The 18642-nt window shown below is 48.2% G+C and overlaps 1 protein-coding gene across 1 annotated transcript in view; it reads right to left on the reverse strand.

The window, feature by feature from the left end:
- Nucleotides 1-5339: 5339 nt before the first annotated feature.
- The window catches only part of mapk8ip2 (mitogen-activated protein kinase 8 interacting protein 2), a 48808-nt gene continuing 35505 nt past the window's right edge, over nt 5340-18642 (reverse strand). The window contains exons 8-12 of the mRNA XM_070896731.1: nt 13180-13289; nt 9972-10091; nt 9137-9207; nt 6880-6978; nt 5340-5412 (exon numbers count right to left, since the gene is read on the reverse strand). Of these exons, the coding sequence (XP_070752832.1) occupies nt 5340-5412; nt 6880-6978; nt 9137-9207; nt 9972-10091; nt 13180-13289 (473 nt within the window). The remainder of the gene's footprint in view (nt 5413-6879; nt 6979-9136; nt 9208-9971; nt 10092-13179; nt 13290-18642) is intronic.

The following is an 18642-nucleotide window of genomic DNA, read 5'->3' on the forward strand; positions in this document are numbered from 1 at the left end:
CGTGAGTGTTAAGCTCCCTATGCCTCCATTAAGTGGCGCTATGGGCAGGTGGAATGGATGGTTTACATTCTCCACTTCCCAGACAAAAATGGCACTGGGCAGCACTTAGTCTTTTTGTCATCAATTTCCTCTTGTTGCCCCAGCATTCCCCAAAGGAACTGGCTCTTCCTGGGTGTGGGATTCAAGGGCACCTAGTACCCTCTGGTACCACACCCTTGTGATTCTGGATAGCTGGTGCCAGCAGTTTGTTCGAGTCGACAGCGGAGCACAATCCTGTTCTCACCTAACGTCCATGTTACAGAAGGAGCCACTGAGTACTGAACAGGAGCAGGGTATTCTTCTCCCTGACCCAGGGTCATTAAGATCAGGGTTAGACCCTGCTAACTGAGCCTGGCACCTTTTCTGGTCTGAGTGTCTCGGTTATTCGCCAGTTAAAATCGAGCACCACGAGCAGGATAGGACGAGAGTTAATTCCACCCAATCAACCCATCCCCCAAATACCCTAACTCTCCCATCGAAGCCCATCCCTTTCATACTCTAAATTTCCCAGCAAAGCCCATCCCTCTCGCACCCTAACTCGCCCATCAAAGCCCATCCCTCTCAAACTCTAACGCCCATCGAAGCCCATCCCTCTCGTACCCTAACTCTCCCAGCGGAGCCCATCCTCGCATCTTAACTCTCCCTTGAAAGCCCATTCCTCTAGTACCCTAACTCTCCTTCTGAAGCCCATCCCTCTCACACCCTAGCTCTCCTAGCGAAGCCCATCCCTCTTGCACCCTAACTCGCCCATCAAAGCCCATCCCTCTCTCACCCTAACTCTGCCATCGAAGCCCATCCCTCTGATGCACTAACTCACCCATCGAAGCCCATCCCTCTAGTACCCTAACTCTCCCATGAAAGCTCATCAGTCTCGTACCTAACTCGCCCATTGAAGCCCATCCCTCCAGGACACTAACTCTCCCGTTAAAGCTGACCGCTTTATCTCTCCCATTGAAGCCCATTCCTTTGGTAAATTAACTCTCCCAAAAACAGCAGTGTTTTTGTCTCTTTGCCTGATAGATTATTCCAAAATGTTTCTTGTTCTTTAAATATGAATGTTTCTGCTTGAAAATTGGCCTTACTGGTCTGATTTAGTCTGGGTGTCCCTTATTTATCTTGTTTAATATCCTTCATTGAGCTTGCCTCTGATGACTGTGGTGATTGACCTCCCCTGACCTGCCCTCATAGATCCTCCACATTACATGTTTGTGTAAAAGGGATTTTCCTGTTGGGTCAAACAGGGCCCAGTGCACTGGGGATCCAACACACCATCACAACTAAGAGCCACATTAGACTCATCTTTGGCGCATTACTGCGTTTCTACTGATTGGTAATGAGAAGTTGGAGCTGCCACCCACAGTCTCATTGGGGAAAAGGAATGGTGAGTGAAGAGAACAACTAGAAACAGACAAGAAACAAACAGATCCACCTCACTACCTATAAATTGTAGTGTGAGTTTCTGTTGCAGGTAAACGTAACCCCAATGGTCCTGACATATTGCCCTCTGGTCTACTTTTACTTACTGTGAATGTTTCTCATTCGCATTCGGAGGGCTCTGTGTTCCCTTACTTGCAGCACTATGACAATAAGAATCGTGAGTAAATGATATCGTTGAGGACTCTAGTTCCTGTGAACATTATTACTTAAAACAGAGGTTCCCAATCTTATTTTTGCTGGGCCCACTCTCCCTTCAGATAGTCATGTCTCATTGACGCTCCCGTCCCCTTTTTCTAGAAAACAGTATTCTGTAGTCCCCAGGATGGCAGATTTCATACCACTGATTTCAAAAACTGGGAAATAATTGAGAAAAGTTCAAAGTGCTCAGCCTGCCTTCAGTCCTGTCGGAATTGTGTGTCTCAAACAGCCGACTGCTTCAAGGATCCCTCGCTCATGCAGCAATTAGGAGTTGCCACAGAAATGTCTTTCACTTTAACCGGCACAGCCTCGTGTAGCCAGAGGAGGGGCATTATGGGGGCATGCAGGGTGTTTGATTCCCCATCTATTGATCGAAGCAGATACTGCGCCTTTCGGGGCTGCTCCTGGTGCATAGCAGCTGATTACTGATGCACCAGAAGCAGCTCTGATAGATTAAAGCAGCTCTGCTGAGATGGCCCCATAATGCCCCTCCTCTGGCTCTGTAAAGCAGTGTCAGCGCCTCTTGTTCTTGGTCAGCCCATCCTCCTTGCACCCCACCTCCCTCACAATAAGCTCGGCATGCCCTCCTCCTCCCCTCGCCCCCCCCCCCCCCCCGGCAGTTTGGGAACCTCTGATTTAAAGGAATGGATGATTACCTAGTGGGCAGAGTCTGTTTTTTTGATGGATGATATTGTACCCATAGTGCTCTTAAGTTTAATGGGCTCAAAGACAGCTGGTTTCAGCTCCCATCAGATTGTTTTCCCTATGGCAACTTGTGCCATCCTACAAGTGGCCTGTGAGATGAGTGCTGGTCTGTGTTAGAGAGATTTTGCCCATTTAGGACCTTTGTTCCTTCCCCCTGTCTAGTTACTAGGTTCACCCACTGCTTTATAGCTGTGTATACAAATACCCTTGTAATCGGAGGTGCTCAAGGACAGCCTGGGGTGACCGTTCCCATCTCACTGAGGGAATGTGTCTGACCAACACTTGATATTCCTCCACGATGCTACCACCGAGGTTTGCCCCACTCGCTAAGTGCTGTCTTGATACCTTACCAGCTCCAGGTAGAAGCCACCCCTTTAAATGAGGCCAATGTAATAGGAACAGTTCCCACCAACATTCATCCCTTAATTCTTGTAAAACAAAAATCACTCCACTTGCCGTAAATGAGTGCGCACGGAGTGCTATAACCAGGAGATTAAGGAATGGCTAAAGATGGATTCATGGCAATCAGATAAAGTGAGAGCAGATAATTAATTAAAAGTACTCTCATGATGGGTATGCTGCACGTGTGAAGCTGATGGAGTGAGTCACTCGGCACTGAGGCACCAGCGTTTTGGACTTCTTGTTTCCCTTTGGCCATGGGCAAGAAGCGAGCTTTAAATTGGAGATTTCATGCAGTTTTTAAAAACCATGCACGTAGTAAGGAGCCTCCTTGGCAATGAGCGGAGCCCATTTTACGCAGGGCGGAAGAGTTGGCGGAGCTGTGAACTGGTGCGACTGGACCGCGGGAGCCCAGAACACTGGTGCCTTCCCTGGCGGGAGAGTGACCCATGGGAAATCATATTGCAGTCAACAGGGGGGCAGTCCTTTCGAGTTCACCTCTAATGTCCGTGTAAAAGCACTTCTTCCTGCGCGAGACAGCTGCCACTTTTGTTTCCGTGCTTACAGTTGGCACTTAGGAAGTTACTGATGGGGACGAGTGTTCTGGGCCAAGTCGATCAGTTTAACTGAGGGTGAGTGGGGGTTGGGGCAATGACTGCGAAGCGTGCAGCAACCCAGTTTCCCAAAATCATGGTTCACTTTACAACAAAAAAAGCCATTCGACGCATTGCTGACTCGATCTCACTGACAAACTCTGCATCCTGCTAAAAAGGCTGTGTCTGCTGCACGTTTCCGTGTAACATCAAGTAATATTGTAAAAAAAAACTCAGTGTGTTATACATAAATGAAGCTGATATGAATCTCACCCCAGCCTCTCATCTGATCTGTTGCGGCTAGTGGCAATTTGGGGGATTTATTAAGGGGTCAGATTCTAGAAAAGAATTTGCCAGGTTAAAATAAATCAATGGCAGAAACGGAGATGGCTAGTTAAGGACTGAGCATGTGCTGCATTCTCCAGTCTATGCTGCTTCCATCAGTGATATCTTCCCTTGCTTTTCTCTGTCTTGAACTGTATCTTGTTTATTTTGTAGTCAAGGTGATCAAACCCCTCTCATCATGGTCATAAGCCCCTGCTCGTCCAAGTCATATCCCACCCATCTTGTTCAGGTCATAACCCCAACCTCCCCACCGTCCAGTTTATATCTACCCCCCCTACATTCAGGTCATATCCCCCTCTCATTCAGGTCATATCTCCCTCCCCTTGTCCAGGTCATATCTCCCACCCCTACATCCAGGTCATATACCCCTCCGCTTGTCCAGGTCATATCCCCCCCCCCCACCCCACAACATCCAAGTAATATCCCCCTCCCACATCCAGGTCATATGCCACCCCTACATCCAAGACATATCCCCCCTCATTCACATCATATCCCCCCTCGTTCAGATTATATCCCCTGTCCCTTGTCCAGGTCATATCTCCCCCTCGTCCAGGTTATATCCCCCACCTCCTTGTCTAGGTCATATCCCTCCCCCCCCCCCGCCCACATCCAGGTCATACCCCACTCCCACATCCAAGTCATATCCTCCTCCTCTTGTCCAGGTCATATCCTCCCCCCCCCCCGCCCCCAATCGAGGTTATATCCCCCCCCCCATCGTCCAGGTAGTATTCCCATCCCCCCACCCTCTCGTTCAGATCATATCCCCCTGCATCATCCAGGGTCAAACCCACCCCACCCCCTCCCCCCATCCAGGGTCAAATGCCCCCCCACCACCTGTCCAGGCCCAGGGTCATACCCCATCGTTCGGGTCAGACACCTCATCCAGAGTCAAACCCACTTGTCCGGACTCATTATTTTGAGGACACTTGTTAATCTAAGGTCTTTAAGGTGCAGAAAAAAATATTTTGAGGGGATGAGTATTTTTATTCTTGAAGGACATGTTTTATTTAACGGGTGTGGGAGAGGACCACTCCTTGCTTTATTTAGCAGTGATCCCTGGGCGGGAGAGAGGACCATTCCTCGCTGTCCGTCCACACAGACATCTCCGCATGATTCAGCAGGGCATTCCTTCAGAGGACTGATGGGAGGCACACATGAACACCTCATTAGAAGGTGGTTGGACACTGGGCACCGTGCCCCCAATAGCAGACACACCTGAAGTAAAGGAGGGGAATTTATTTTTCTTTCAGCTCTTGGATGAACTTCTGGTGATTTGTAAACTCGTCACACCCTATTTTCCTCTCTCTCTGTTTGACCAAGAGCCTCTGAATTTGAACAGGTGGCTTTGAAACAACCTGTAGCAGCAGCAAGAGGAGGGGATGGAGGCTAGAGTTAGATATGGAATGGATATGTGCAGCAGTCACAGGTTTGATATCGATGGGCTTTCATAGTCGATGCTAAAACCTCACAGGTGGCCCCATGTACTGTATACCCTTACTAGGATTCTCTTGGTTTGATAGGATTTTGTTTAATTTCTTTATATACAGGGAGCAGTGGTACCGCTCACAGTTGAGCCCAGGTCCAGAGAAACCGTCATGTATCCGCACGAGAGCTTTTAAACCCCTACTCCAGGTAAATGTCTTCCGTGGGACAAGCATATTCCAGGTGCTCCTGATAGTATTCCTGAAATGCTTGGCTGTAAAGCAGAAAAAGTGGGTCATTAGTATGTGCACCGTACATTGTCTCGTTGTGTGTATAGCCTCTCCCACAACCCCCTCCCGACCCCGAAGGTGTTGACTCCTGCGGGGTGCACGATTCCATGGCCACTGTCAGCCAATCGGTGCCTCACTCAGGAGCCTTTCTTCACGTGCGACGGTGAGTGTTGGTGCACACCAGAGTTGAGCCCAGTTTCTATTCCCACCCAACGTATGAGCAAAAACACACACACTTTTCAAGCAGCCGACCGTGATTAGGAGCAAGAGGCCCGGCTGATTTTATTTCTTCTTCTCCCTAGCCCTAGGGTGCTGAGGCAAATTGTAGCACCACTAGTAGCACCTGGACTCCGACTCGAGAACTCCGAACACACTGAAGATGGAACGAGGGACGCGCCCCCCCCCCCCGCGCCCCCCCCCCCCCCCGCCCGGTCTGGATGGTTTCAGCGTCACACCTTCAGTGTCCTTGTTAACCGAGCCATCATAACCCAATTTCATCCCTGTACTTTTCCTGAATCCCTCCGGTGCAATGGAACGTCTAATACATCGCATTGTAAATTTTGAACAAAGTTCCAGCATATTCTTATGATTTCCTTCGCACGAACGCATGCCTGGACCCGCTCTCTGAGTTTATTTGGATGTTTGCCAGGGCTTAATGGGTTAGATTGTGGGGACAGGTCACGGAGAAACTATTCCCTCTGGTGGGGAATCCAGAAAAAGGGGGCATAATCTTAAAGTTAGAGCCTGGCCATTTAGGAATGAAATCAGGAAGCTCATTTCACACAATCAGCACAAATCAGGAACTCACTCCTCCAAAAGGCTTTGAATGCCGGGAGATAATTGAAACTTTCAAGATAGATCGATAGATTTTTGGTGAGTAAGGGAATCAAGGGCTAGGGATCAAAAGTGGCTAAATGGAACCGAGGTCCTGATCAACCATGATCTAACTGAATGGGGGCGCAGGCTCAAGGGGCTGAATGGCCTATTTCTGTTCCTATCTTTAGCACTGCAGAGGACGACGTGAGAGGAGGATTTCCCTTTTCGCTACACCTATAGGAAGCGCAGAGCCAGCCTTGCTGAGATGAGAATTTCAACCAATTCTACTCTTCGTACATTCATTAGGTGCCTCAGTGAAAAGGAGACATCTGATGCGAGGACTGCGCCGGGAATACAGGCTCTGCGGGGGTCCCAGAGTACCCTGAAGACCCTTCGAGTGTAACCCTGCTCCTTCACACGCTGTCATTTTCGTGGACTATTAATCAGGAGACTGCGGTACGCCATTGGCGTGAGTTTGGATAGCGCACCAGCAGACTCTCCTTGTGGTCTAGGAGACGGTCATGGAGTTCGGGAGGGGAAGAGAGAAAGGGTGTTACAATGTAGTTTCAGAAGTTGGAGTATTTTCTGTCTCGGCCCTTCCCTCACCTCCCCCACTGCCGGTGGTTGGCACCTACCCGATACACTCAGCAACACGACGCATGGACCCCTCGGATACAAACACGTGGCAGGCAAAGCGGTTCACCACTGGGTGCTTGGTGATGAATCCAAAGTAGCTGAAAGAGACATGACACAGTTAAAGGAGACACAGAGCAGCAGTCCTACTAATGGGGACATAGTGCAGTGATTCTGTTAATCGGGACACCGTTAGCGATCCTATTTAAGAGAAGACTGCACAAAGATCGTGTCAAAGGAGACAAAACCCAGAAGCCTCGCTTTTAGTCTAACTCGCCTGGTGGGTTTGGGTCAGGTGTCCGTTTTATACCCCGCCAATCCTCCCTCTAATTTCTTTTTGGCCTACACCTTTAACGGGCTGTGTGCGCCGTTCAAAATTCTGTGCCTGCGTGGTTTTCCATTTAAAAGTTGGCTCACTGGCTGCGTGGGACCTCGAGAGCTACGTGGCCGCGCTGCTTAAAGGGAACATTGCACCCCGCCCAATTTTACTCTCCACTCAAGTCAATGTAGAAATACGGCGGGGTGCAAAACTGGCGTTCCACCCCAGCCACTGGGCGAGTTAGGCTAAAAGCAAGGCTCGAGATAGAGGCATACCAGAGCAATCCTGCTGAAGGGGATACAGCAAAACATCCCATGCCAGGGATATAACACAGCGAGAGACCGAATAACCAACAGAAAGAAAAGTGCAACCGGCAGTTACATTATGGAGAGGGACTTGCACGGAGAGATGGATAGAAAACGCACTGATGGCAACATTTATCCTTTTTCTTTCTATTAGTTATTCAGTCTCTCGCTCTGTTACATCCCTGACATAGGATGCATTGCTGTATCCCCTTCAGCAAGATTGCTCTGGTATGCCTCAATCAACATCGCTAAACAAACGCAGATTATCTGATCATTTATCCCATTGCTGTTTGTGGGAGCTTGCTGTGTGAAAATTGGCTGCCACGTTTCCTACATTACAACAGTAAATACATTTCAAAAGTACTTCATTGGCTGTAAAGTGCTCTGGAGCTATGCTAAGCTTGTGAAAGGTGCCATACAAAAGCAAGTAAGTTCTTTCTTTAATAATGAGTTAACAAATGTACAAAGATCAGAGGAGGAGTGAGACAAGGGTGTTATCCAATCTTATCAAACTATATACTCTGAATTAATTCTCATACATTGATGTTGAACCCAACTTCTAACTCATCCAATGTTAAATTGATAAACAACCTGAGACACAATGATGATACCGGAGACACCTGTAAAGGTAAATCAGCCGAGTTTGGACTATGGATTGAAAGTGAATGATAATCTGGTGAAGGCAGCAGTCATCAGAAAGAGCAAACTCCCAGAAACAGAACTGAGACGAAGTGAAATAGGAAGAGAGCAAGTTGAAAACAGATGGATGATGTGAGCGGAGCATAGCAATTGCAAAACTGTTTCTGTGCAGCTGTAAAATGAGATTGGTGAATGATTGTGTTGTGTGTGATCTCCATAGAATCACAGAAATTTACAGCACAGAAGGAAGCCATTTTGGCCCATCGTGTCCGTGCCGGCCGACAAAGAGCTATCCAGCCTAATCCCACTTTCCAGCTCTTGGTCTGTAGCCTGTAGGTTACGGCACTTCAAGTGTACATCCAAGTACTTTTTAAATGTGGTAAGGGTTTCTGTCTCTACCACCCTTTCAGGCAGTGAGTTCCAGACCCCCACAACCCTCTGGATGAAAACATTTCCCCTCAAATCCTCTCTAAATCTCCTATCAGCAGTGAACAGATGTGAAAACTGGACTCTGAGCCCCTCAAGAGAGAAGATCGGAGATGGTTGAGTTCAGTTCTACAGACAGGATGACTGCTGAATACAAGAGGGACAAATCAGTGGATTTCAGCTGTCCAGGGAAAGATATGTCACAAGGCCATTAATGATTTGAGGTCACAGAAAAAGTTAGGGTTGTCGCTATCTGGAAAACGTAACTATAATAAATAATAAAATTACTTGCACTAATAGAGCACCTTATAACCTATCAACGTGTTCAATTACTTTTTTTGCCAAGTGCACTGACTGTTAATTGGGGAACACAGCAGCCATTCTGCAATGGTACTACTCTGAAGTACCTGGAGTGGGGCTAGAATCCACAACCTTCAGACTCACAGGTGCTTCCAACTGAGCCAAGTTGATAGCTGAAGAGGTGAAGATAAATAAGAGAACACGGCGCGATGATATGATGGAATAAGCAGGTGTAACATCAGCAGTTAACGAATGACCTTTGACTCTTACCAGCTGTTTTTAGGGTGACATCCACAGAATGAGATGTTCTTCATCTGGAAAAAATGGCTGCATTTTTCATTCTGGGAGAAAAAAAGAGATCAGATGTATGCTTGGGTAAAGTAGAGTGCTCTCCCTCTGCCACGCCCGGCTAGTACCCTCCCACATGGAAACAGTCAACCGACTTCTACAGCTGAACCAAAGAATGAGTTGGCAGCTCACAGGGTACAATGGGGCAAAGAGGAGCATGTGCCTAACACTTGGTATTGGGGGACCATTGAGATTTTGCCCTGATACAATAAAAGTCGGGGAAGGGGGTGAAATATTATGCATTTAGCACAAAGTTGCTGTTTTCAATCATCTACTCGCTCATTAGGTCACGGCTGAATGATATGGCGAAATAGCCAGATGTAAATTAGGGTCATTCCCAGCTCCAGGAGGTTGACAAAATTCTCCCTCTTCCGTTTCAATTTCTCCAACCCTGTAAACACTGACGCTCACTATTGAGTCCCTCTACCCAATTGGCCAACCTGAATGTGCAAGTCTCGTTACTGACTGTCTGCAGGCTATTTTACCATGGATGCAGAAAGTCAAGTGCAGCATGGGTTAGATACAGAGTAAAACTCCCTCTACACTGTCCCATCAAACTCAATAGACAGAACCACCCATAGTCGACAGAGTTGCTCGTACACCGTAGGCAGACCCACCCGCCCGTAGGCAGGAGGCAGATGTGCCCATAGACGGTGGACAGGCAGATTCAACAATAGATAAATGGTAGACAAGTAGATAGACAGCCGGATGGATCAACAGACAGGTGGACCAATGGAAGATGCACAGATGGTCTTACCTTGTCCTCTGGTCCATACTCATTCAAACTCATGGCCAGTTTAACTCCTTGAATGCTGACCTCCAACTCGCAACTTGCAGGTGGGCGCAGGTGAACTGTCAACTTTCTAGTTGTAGCAATCTGCAAGAGTATGACATTGAAAAATAATATTAAAATCAGTTATCAGTTCATTCAATATTAAATTAAAAAATTAAATGCTGGAAATACTCAAACAGATCGGGCAGCATCCGAGGATAGAGAAACAGAGTTAATATTTCAGGTCAACTCGGTTTCTCTATCCTCAGATGCTGCCCGATCTGTTGAATATTTCCAGCATTTTCTGATTTTATTTTAGATTTCCAACATCCGCAGTATTTTACTTTGGCATTCAATATTAAACCCGGGTATTGGTCTGTATAATATTAAACACAGGCATCAAAACACTAATTGCCATTTTGGCAGCGTGTGCAGGAACATCGGCAGGGCCCAGGTACAGAGGAGTGGGAAGGTCGGGCGGATGAGCAACGAGTGTTTGTTGCGAGATGTGATGAATGTTTATAGCGGAGGAGCGGCGCGAGATTGTGGCGGAGGTGAGGCGAATGAGGGTACGGGACCCAGAAGAGCCGAGGGCCCAGCGGCAGCACGGGCCAGCCCACACTGCGATGTGTGCGCACTAGGTCCGTGCAGCAGAGCAGGTCTCCAGTCGTCTTGGTTTACCCTTGCCACTGGATAAAGGCCTAGCTCTGTCAAGCCCGTGTAGTGTCTGATGTGCAACGGTCACCACACATTTAAAAAATTCACGCACAGGCATCTTCCACCCCCTCAATTGGAGTTCAGGACTGGAACATCGGGTCCTTCATCGAAACACCCGTGAACTCGTGGAAGCAAGTCATCCTCGTTCGAGGAACCGCCTATGATGATGATTAAACCCGGGTATTGGTCTGTATAATATTAAATCCATGTATTGGTCTGTACTATGTTAAACCCGGGTATTGGTCTTTATAATATTACACCTGGGCATGGTATTGGTCTGTATAATATTAAACCCGGGTATTGGTCTGTATAATATTAAACCCAGGTATTGGTCTGTATAATATTAAACCCGGGTATTGGTCTTTATAATATTACACCTGGGCATGGTATTGGTCTGTATAATATTAAACCCGGGTATTGGTCTGTATAATATTAAACCCGGGTATTGGTCTTTATAATATTACACCTGGGCATGGTATTGGTCTGTATAATATTAAACCCGGGTATTGGTCTGTATAATATTAAACCCGGGTATTGGTCTGTATAATATTAAACCCGGGTATTGGTCTGTATATATTAAACCTGGGTATTGGTCTGTACAGTGTTCCGCCAGGACCACGCGACTCCAGACTTCACTACCGCCTTGGTTCAAACATGGCAAAAAGAGCTGAATTCCAGAGGTGAGGTGAGAGTGACGGCCCTTGACATCAAGGCAGCATTTGACCGAGTGTGACCTCAAGGAGCACTAGTAAAATTGAAGTCAATGGGAATCAGGGGGAAAACTCTCCACTGGCTGGAAGATGGTTGTGGTTGTTGGAGGCTAATCATCTCAGACCCAGGACATCGCTGGAGTAGTTCCTCAGGGTAGCATCCTATGACCTTTCTTCCATCATAAGGTCAGAAGTGATGATTGCACAGTGCTCAGTTCCATTCGCAACTCCTCAGATAATGAAGCAGTCTGTGCCGGCTGCAGCAAGACTGGGACAACATTTAGGCTTGGGCTGATAGGTGGCAAGTAACATTTGCGACACACAAGTGCCAGGCAATGACAATTTCCAACAATACAGAGTATAACCACCTCCCCATGACATTCAACGACATTACCATCATCGAATCCCCCACCGTTAACATCCTGGGGATCGCCCTTGACCAGAAATTAACTGGACCAGCCACATAAATACTGTGGTTATAAGAGCAGGTCAGAGGGTGGGTATTTTGCGGAGAGTATCTCACCTCCTGACTCCCCAAAGTCTTTCCATTTGCTTGGATGAGTTCAGCTCCAACAACACTCGACATCATCCAGGACAAAGCAGCCTGCTTGATTGGCGCCAATGGTGGCGATAAGCTGTGTGGTCACGTAGTCAGCTGCAAGACCTCATGCAGGCCGCTCACTGGTTTTTCCATTGTAAATTCTGCACATGCACAAAAATTTGAATGGGATGTGCATTGGGGGAGGCGGTCTGTGCCAGAGGCAGTGCAGCTTAATTGGGATAATGATTGGCACCCTCACCACCACTCCCTCCACCACAGGCACACCATGGCTGCAGGGGGCACTAACTACAAGATGCACTGCAGCACCTCCAAAACCCATGACCCTTACCATCTAGAAAGACAAGGACAGCAGGTGCATGGGAACACCATCATCCCCACATTCCCCTCCAAGTCACACAACATCCTGACTTGGAAATATATTTCCGTTCCTTCATCGTCACTGGGTGTAAATCTTGGAACTCCCTCCCTAACAGCACTGTGGGAGTACCTTCACCACACGGACTGCAGCAGTTCAAGAAGGTGGCTCACCATCATCTTCTCAAGGGCAATTAGGGATGGGCAATAAATGCTGACCTTGGCAGTGACGACATCCCATGAATTAAAAAAAAACACCGGGTATTGGTCTGTACAATATCAAACCCAGGTAATACATATTTACGGAGTAAAATGTTGCGGTTCCAGCCCTGGCCTGTGCTGAGCTGAGCACAATCAGATCTGTAGCTAGGCTGCTATATTTGGCCTATGCATTCCCGGGTTAATAAGGGAGCTACAATCTGACACAGTGCCGATCCGGAGGTGTATCTCCCTTTACCCCTGGGGTTGGTCTCTCTGTCTCTTCCTTTCCCCCTTTCCGCCACTGATGGTCATGTAGGAAGTTTAAACTCTGATCCCCGTTTATATCCAGATTCTATTTTGAGATTTATCCGCCAAATGGTGTTTTCCAAATCTTCCAGGCCAAGGAAATTAAAACAGGTCAAACCAACAATTGGGGAAGAAGTGATTAGCTCTGGAGGGTGAGACAGCCTTGGAAATGCCTGGTCTACAGACTTTTAAACCAAGTTTGACATCACTTAACCATTTCTTCCTGATGTGCCACTCTTGTTCCTATTTTTATGCTTGATTATCTGCACAATGAGTTCACCCTTCATGTACCTCTCTTTAAAGCAATACTATTCCCCCTTCCCAGCGATTGTGGCCTTCTCACCTTCTGCATCGCGGCGCACAGGATGTCATTACCCTGGTGATATGGCACTTCCACAGACCCAAGGAACTGCACGTTGAACCTCTCCACCCAGACGCTGTTCTTCTTTATCCCTGAATCAACACACAACAGAGCAGGCGTTAGAAACCGAGACAAGCTGGCTGGAGACCGAGGCCGGCCTGTTAGTGACAGCTCCCAAGTTCAGTCGACAGGACCATGGTTTCAGCTGGCTAGAATATTAAGGAGAAGGGACCCACTTGGGGTCTGATGGCCTCAGGCATAGTGCAAGCCAATGTAAATGCTTAAGATGAAAAAAGGAAGATCCTGAAATTGATTTGCAAAAAAAAATGGCTGCAAATTGATTTTACGTTTTAGACATAATCATTACTATTATTACAAAAGGATTAGGTTACGTGCTTCTTAAATCTTTGCATTTATGGTGGAGGCTCATCATCATCATCATCATAGACAGTCCCTCGGAATCGAGGAAGACTTGCCTCCACTCTTAACATGAGTTCTTAGTAAACTGAACAGTCCAATACTAGAACCACAGTCTCTGTCACAAGTGGGACAGACAGTTGTTGAGGGAAGGGGTGGGTGGGACTGGTTTGCCGCACGCTCTTTCCGCTGCCTGCGCTTGATTACTGCATGCTCTCGGTGTTGAGACTCGAGGAGCTCATTGCCCTCCCTGATGCACTTCCTCCACTTAGGGCGGTCTTTGGCCAGGGTCTCCCAGGTGTCAATGGGGATGTTGCACTTTATCAGGGAGGCTTTGAGGGTGTCCTTGTAACGTTTCCGCTGCTCATCTTTGGCTCGTTTGCCGTGAAGGAGTTCCGAGTAGAGGGCTTGCTTTGGGAGTCTCATGTCTGGCATGCGAGCTATGTGGCCTGCCCAGCGGAGCTGATCAAGTGTGGTCAGTGCTTCAATGCTGGGGATGTTGGCCTGGTCGAGGTCGCTGACGTTGGTGCGTCTGTCCTCCCAGGGGATTTGTAGGATCTTGCGGAGACATCATTGGTGGTATTTCTCCAGTGACTTGAGGAGTATACTGCACATGGTCCATGTTTCTGAGCCATACAGGAGGGCGGTTATTAGTACAGCCCTATAGACCATGAGCTTGGTGATAGTTGAGGGCGTGGTCTTCAAACACTCTTTTCCTCAGGCGACCGAAGGCTGCACTGGCGCACTGAAGGCAGTGTTGGATCTCGTTGTCAATGCCTGCTCTTGTTGATAGGAGGCTCCCGAGATAGGGGAAGTGGTCCACGTTGTCCAGGGCCACGCCGTGGATCTTGATGACTGGAGGGCAGTGCTGTGCGGCGAGGACAGGATGTTGGAGGACCTTTGTCTTACAGATGTTTAGCGTAAGGCCCATGCTTTCGTACGCCTCAGTAAATACGCCGACTGTGTCCTGGAGTTCACCGTCTGTGCATGCACAGATGCAGGGGTCGCCCGCGTACTGTAGCTCGACGGCAGAGGTAGGTGTGATCTTGAATCTGGCCTGGAGACGGCAAATGTTCAACAGGATCCCACTGGTTCTGTAATTTAGTTCCACTCCAGCGGGCAGCTTGTCGACTGTGAGGTGGAGCATGGCAGCGAGGAAGATTGAGAAGAGGGTTGGGGCAATGGCGCAGCCCTGCTTGACCCCGATCTGGATGTGGATTGGGTCTGTGATGGATCCGTTGGTCAGGAACATGGCCTGCATGTCGCCATGGAGCAGGCGGAGGATGGTGATGTACTTTTAGGGGCATCTGAAGCGGAGGGGGATGCTCCATAGACCCTCGCGGTTGTCAGTGTCAAAGGCCTTTGTAAGGTCGAAGAAGGCCATGTATAAGGGCTGGCGCTGTTCCCTGCATTTTTCCTGCAGCTGTCGTGTTGCAAAAATCATGTCCATTGTGCCCTGTAGGGGACGAAATCCACACTGCGACTCTGGGAGAAGCTCCTCGGCCACAGGGAGAAGACGGTTGAAGGCCGATAAATCCCCAGGGTCTGATGGACTGCATCCCAGAGTACTTAAGGAGGTGGCCTTGGAAATAGCGGATGCATTGACAGTCATTTTTCAACATTCCATAGACTCTGGATCAGTTCCTATGGAGTGGAGGGCAGCCAATGTAACCCCACTTTTAAAAAAAGGAGGGAGAGAGAAAACAGGGAATTATAGACCGGTCAGCCTGACATTGGTAGTGGGTAAAATGATGGAATCAATTATTAAGGATGTCATAGCAGCGCATTTGGAAAGAGGTGACATGATAGGTCCAAGTCAGCATGGATTTGTGAAAGGGAAATCATGCTTGACAAATCATCTAGAATTTTTTGAGGATGTTTCCAGTAGAGTGGACAAGGGAGAACCAGTTGATGTGGTGTATTTGGACTTTCAGAAGGCTTTCGACAAGGTCCCACACAAGAGATTAATGTGCAAAGTTAAAGCACATAGGATTGGGGGTAGTGTGCTGACATGGATTGAGAACTGGTTGGCAGACAGGAAGCAAAGAGTAGGAGTAAATGGGTACTTTTCAGAATGGCAGGCAGTGACTAGTGGGGTACCACAAGGTTCTGTGCTGGGGCCCCAGCTGTTTACATTGTACATTAATGATTTAGACGAGGGGATTAAATGTAGTATCACCAAATTTGCGGATGACACTAAGTTGAGTGGCAGTGTGAGCTGCGAGGAGGATGCTATGAGGCTGCAGAGTGACTGGGATAGGTTAGGTGAGTGGGCAAATGCATGGCAGATGAAGTATAATGTGGATAAATGTGAGATTATCCACTTTGGTGGTAAAAACAGAGAGACAGACTTTTATCTGAATGGTGACAGATTAGGAAGAGGGGAGGTGCAACGAGACCTGGGTGTCATGGTACATCAGTCATTGAAGATTGGCATGCAGGTACAGCAGGCGGTTAAGAAAGCAAATGGCATGTTGGCCTTCATAGCGAGGGGATTTGAGTACAGGGGCAGGGAGGTGTTACTACAGTTGTACAGGGCCTTGGTGAGGCCACACCTGGAGTATTGTGTACAGTTTTGGTCTCCTAACTTGAGGAAGGACACCCTTGCTATTGAGGGAGTGCAGCGAAGGTTCACCAGACTGATTCCCGGGATGGCGGGACTGACATATCAAGAAAGACTGGATCAACTAGGCTTGTATTCACTGGAGTTCAGAAGAATGAAAGGGGATCTCATAGAAACGTTTAAAATTCTGATGGGTTTAGACAGGTTAGATGCAGGAAGAATGTTCCCAATGTTGGGGAAGTCCAGAACCAGGGGTCACAGTCTAAGGATAAGGGGTAAGCCATTTAGGACCGAGATGAGGAGAAACTTCTTCACCCAGAGAGTGGTGAACCTGTGGAATTCTCTACCACAGAAAGTTGTTGAGGCCAATTCACTAAATCTATTCAAAAAGGAGCTAGATGTAGTCCTTACTGCTAGGGGGATCAAGGGGTATAGCGAGAAAGCAGGAATGGGGTACTGAAGTTGCATGTTCAGCCATGAACTCATTGAATGGCGGTGCAGGCTCGAAGGGCCGAATGGCCTACTCCTGCACCTATTTTCTCTCTTTCTATGTTTCTATGATAGCAGGGAGATTCCTCTAGTTGCCCCAGTCGGACTTGTCCCCTTTTTTAAAGATGGTCACGATCACTGCATCGCTAAGATCTCCCGGCATGCTCTCCTCCCTCCAGATGAGAGAGATGAGGTCATGTATTCATGCCAGCAGTGCCTCTTCGCCATACATCATCAGGAAGCAGCGGGAGTTCGAGGAGGCGGAGAGGCAGCATTGGTGAGGCCTACAAAAGGCCCAATGTCATCAGGGAGCAGTGGGAGTTCGAGGAGACGGAGTGGCAGCATTGGTGAGGCCTACAAAAGGCCCAATGTCATCAGGGAGCAGCGGGAGTTCGAGGAGACGGAGCGGCAGCATTGGTGAGGCCTACAAAAGGCTAGCCGGTGCAGCTGCAGCAGGGTGAGAAGGTACAAATGTAGAAAGAAATCGAAAGGTGATGTCACAGCCAAGGGGGTAAGTGATTGGTGAGTAGTTTATCTTTTTCTTTTCTTTATCAGTAAGTAACCTTTTAGCATCGTTGTTACTAAATTAAGTTAATCTAAGGGTTAAGTCATGGCAGGAGAGCTCGGACACGTGTTATGCTCCTCCTGTGCTATGTGGGAAGTCAGGGACGCTTCCAGTGTCCTCGACGACTACATTTGCGGGAAGTGTATCCGCCTGCAGCACCTGACAGACTGCATTGCGGCACTGGAGTTGCGGGTGGATTTACTCTGGAGCATCCGCGATGCTGAGGATGTCGTGAATAGCATGTTTAATGAGTTGGCCACACTGCAGGTAAAGGGTACACAGCCAGATAGGGGATGGGTGACCAACAGGAAGAGCAGTGGAAGGAAGGTAGTGCAGGGGTCTCCTGCAGTCATCCATCTGCAAAACAGATACACCGCTTTGGGTACTGTTGAGGGGGATGACTCATCAGGGGAGAGCAGCAGCAGCCAAGTTCATGGCACTGTGGATGGCTCTGCTGCACAGGAGGGCAGGAAAAAGAGTGGGAGAGCTATAGTGGTAGGGGATTCTATCGTAAGGGGAATAGATCGATGTTTCTGCGGCCGCAACCGAGACTCCAGGATGGTATGTTGCCTCCCTGGTGCAAGGGTCAAGGATGTCTCAGAGGGGTGCAGGACATTTTGAAGGGGGAGGGTGAACAGCCAGTTGTCATGGTGCATATAGGTACCAACGATATAGGTAAAAAACGGGATGAGGTCCTACAAGCTGAATTTAGGGAGCTAGGAGTTAAATTAAAAAGTAGAACCGCAAAGGTAGTAATCACAGGATTGCTACCAGTGCCACGTGCTAGTCAGAGTAGGAATCGCAGGATAGCTCAGATGAATACGTGGCTTGAGGAGTGGTGCAGAAGGGAGGCATTCAAATTCCTGGGACATTGGAACCGGTTCTGGGGCTGGTGGGACCAGTACAAACTGGACGGTCTGCACCTGGGCAGGACCGGAACCAATGTCCTAGGGGGAGTGTTTGCTTGTGCTGTTGGGGAGGGGTTAAACTAATATGGCAGTGGGATGGAAACCTATGCAGGGAGACAGAGGAAAATAGAATGGGGGCAGAAGCAAAAGATAGAAAGTAGAGAAAATAAAAGTGGACGGCAGAGAAACCCAAGGCAAAAAGCAAAAAAGGCCACATTACAGCAAAATTCTAAAGGGGCAAAGTGTGTTAAAAAGACAAGCCTGAAGCTTCTGTGCCTCAATGCGAGGAGTATTCGGAATAAGGTGGATGAATTAACTGCACAGATAGCAGTTAACGGATATGATGTAATTGGCATCACGGAGACATGGCTCCAGGGTGACCAAGACTGGGAACTCAACATCCAGGGGTATTCAACATTTAGGAAGGATAGACAGAAAGGAAAAGGAGATGGGGTGGCGTTGCTGGTTAAAGAGGAAATTAATGCAATAGTAAGGAAGGACAT

The sequence above is a fragment of the Pristiophorus japonicus genome, chromosome 13 (genome assembly GCF_044704955.1).
Source record: "Pristiophorus japonicus isolate sPriJap1 chromosome 13, sPriJap1.hap1, whole genome shotgun sequence".
In the NCBI taxonomy this organism is placed as follows: Eukaryota; Metazoa; Chordata; class Chondrichthyes; family Pristiophoridae; genus Pristiophorus; species Pristiophorus japonicus.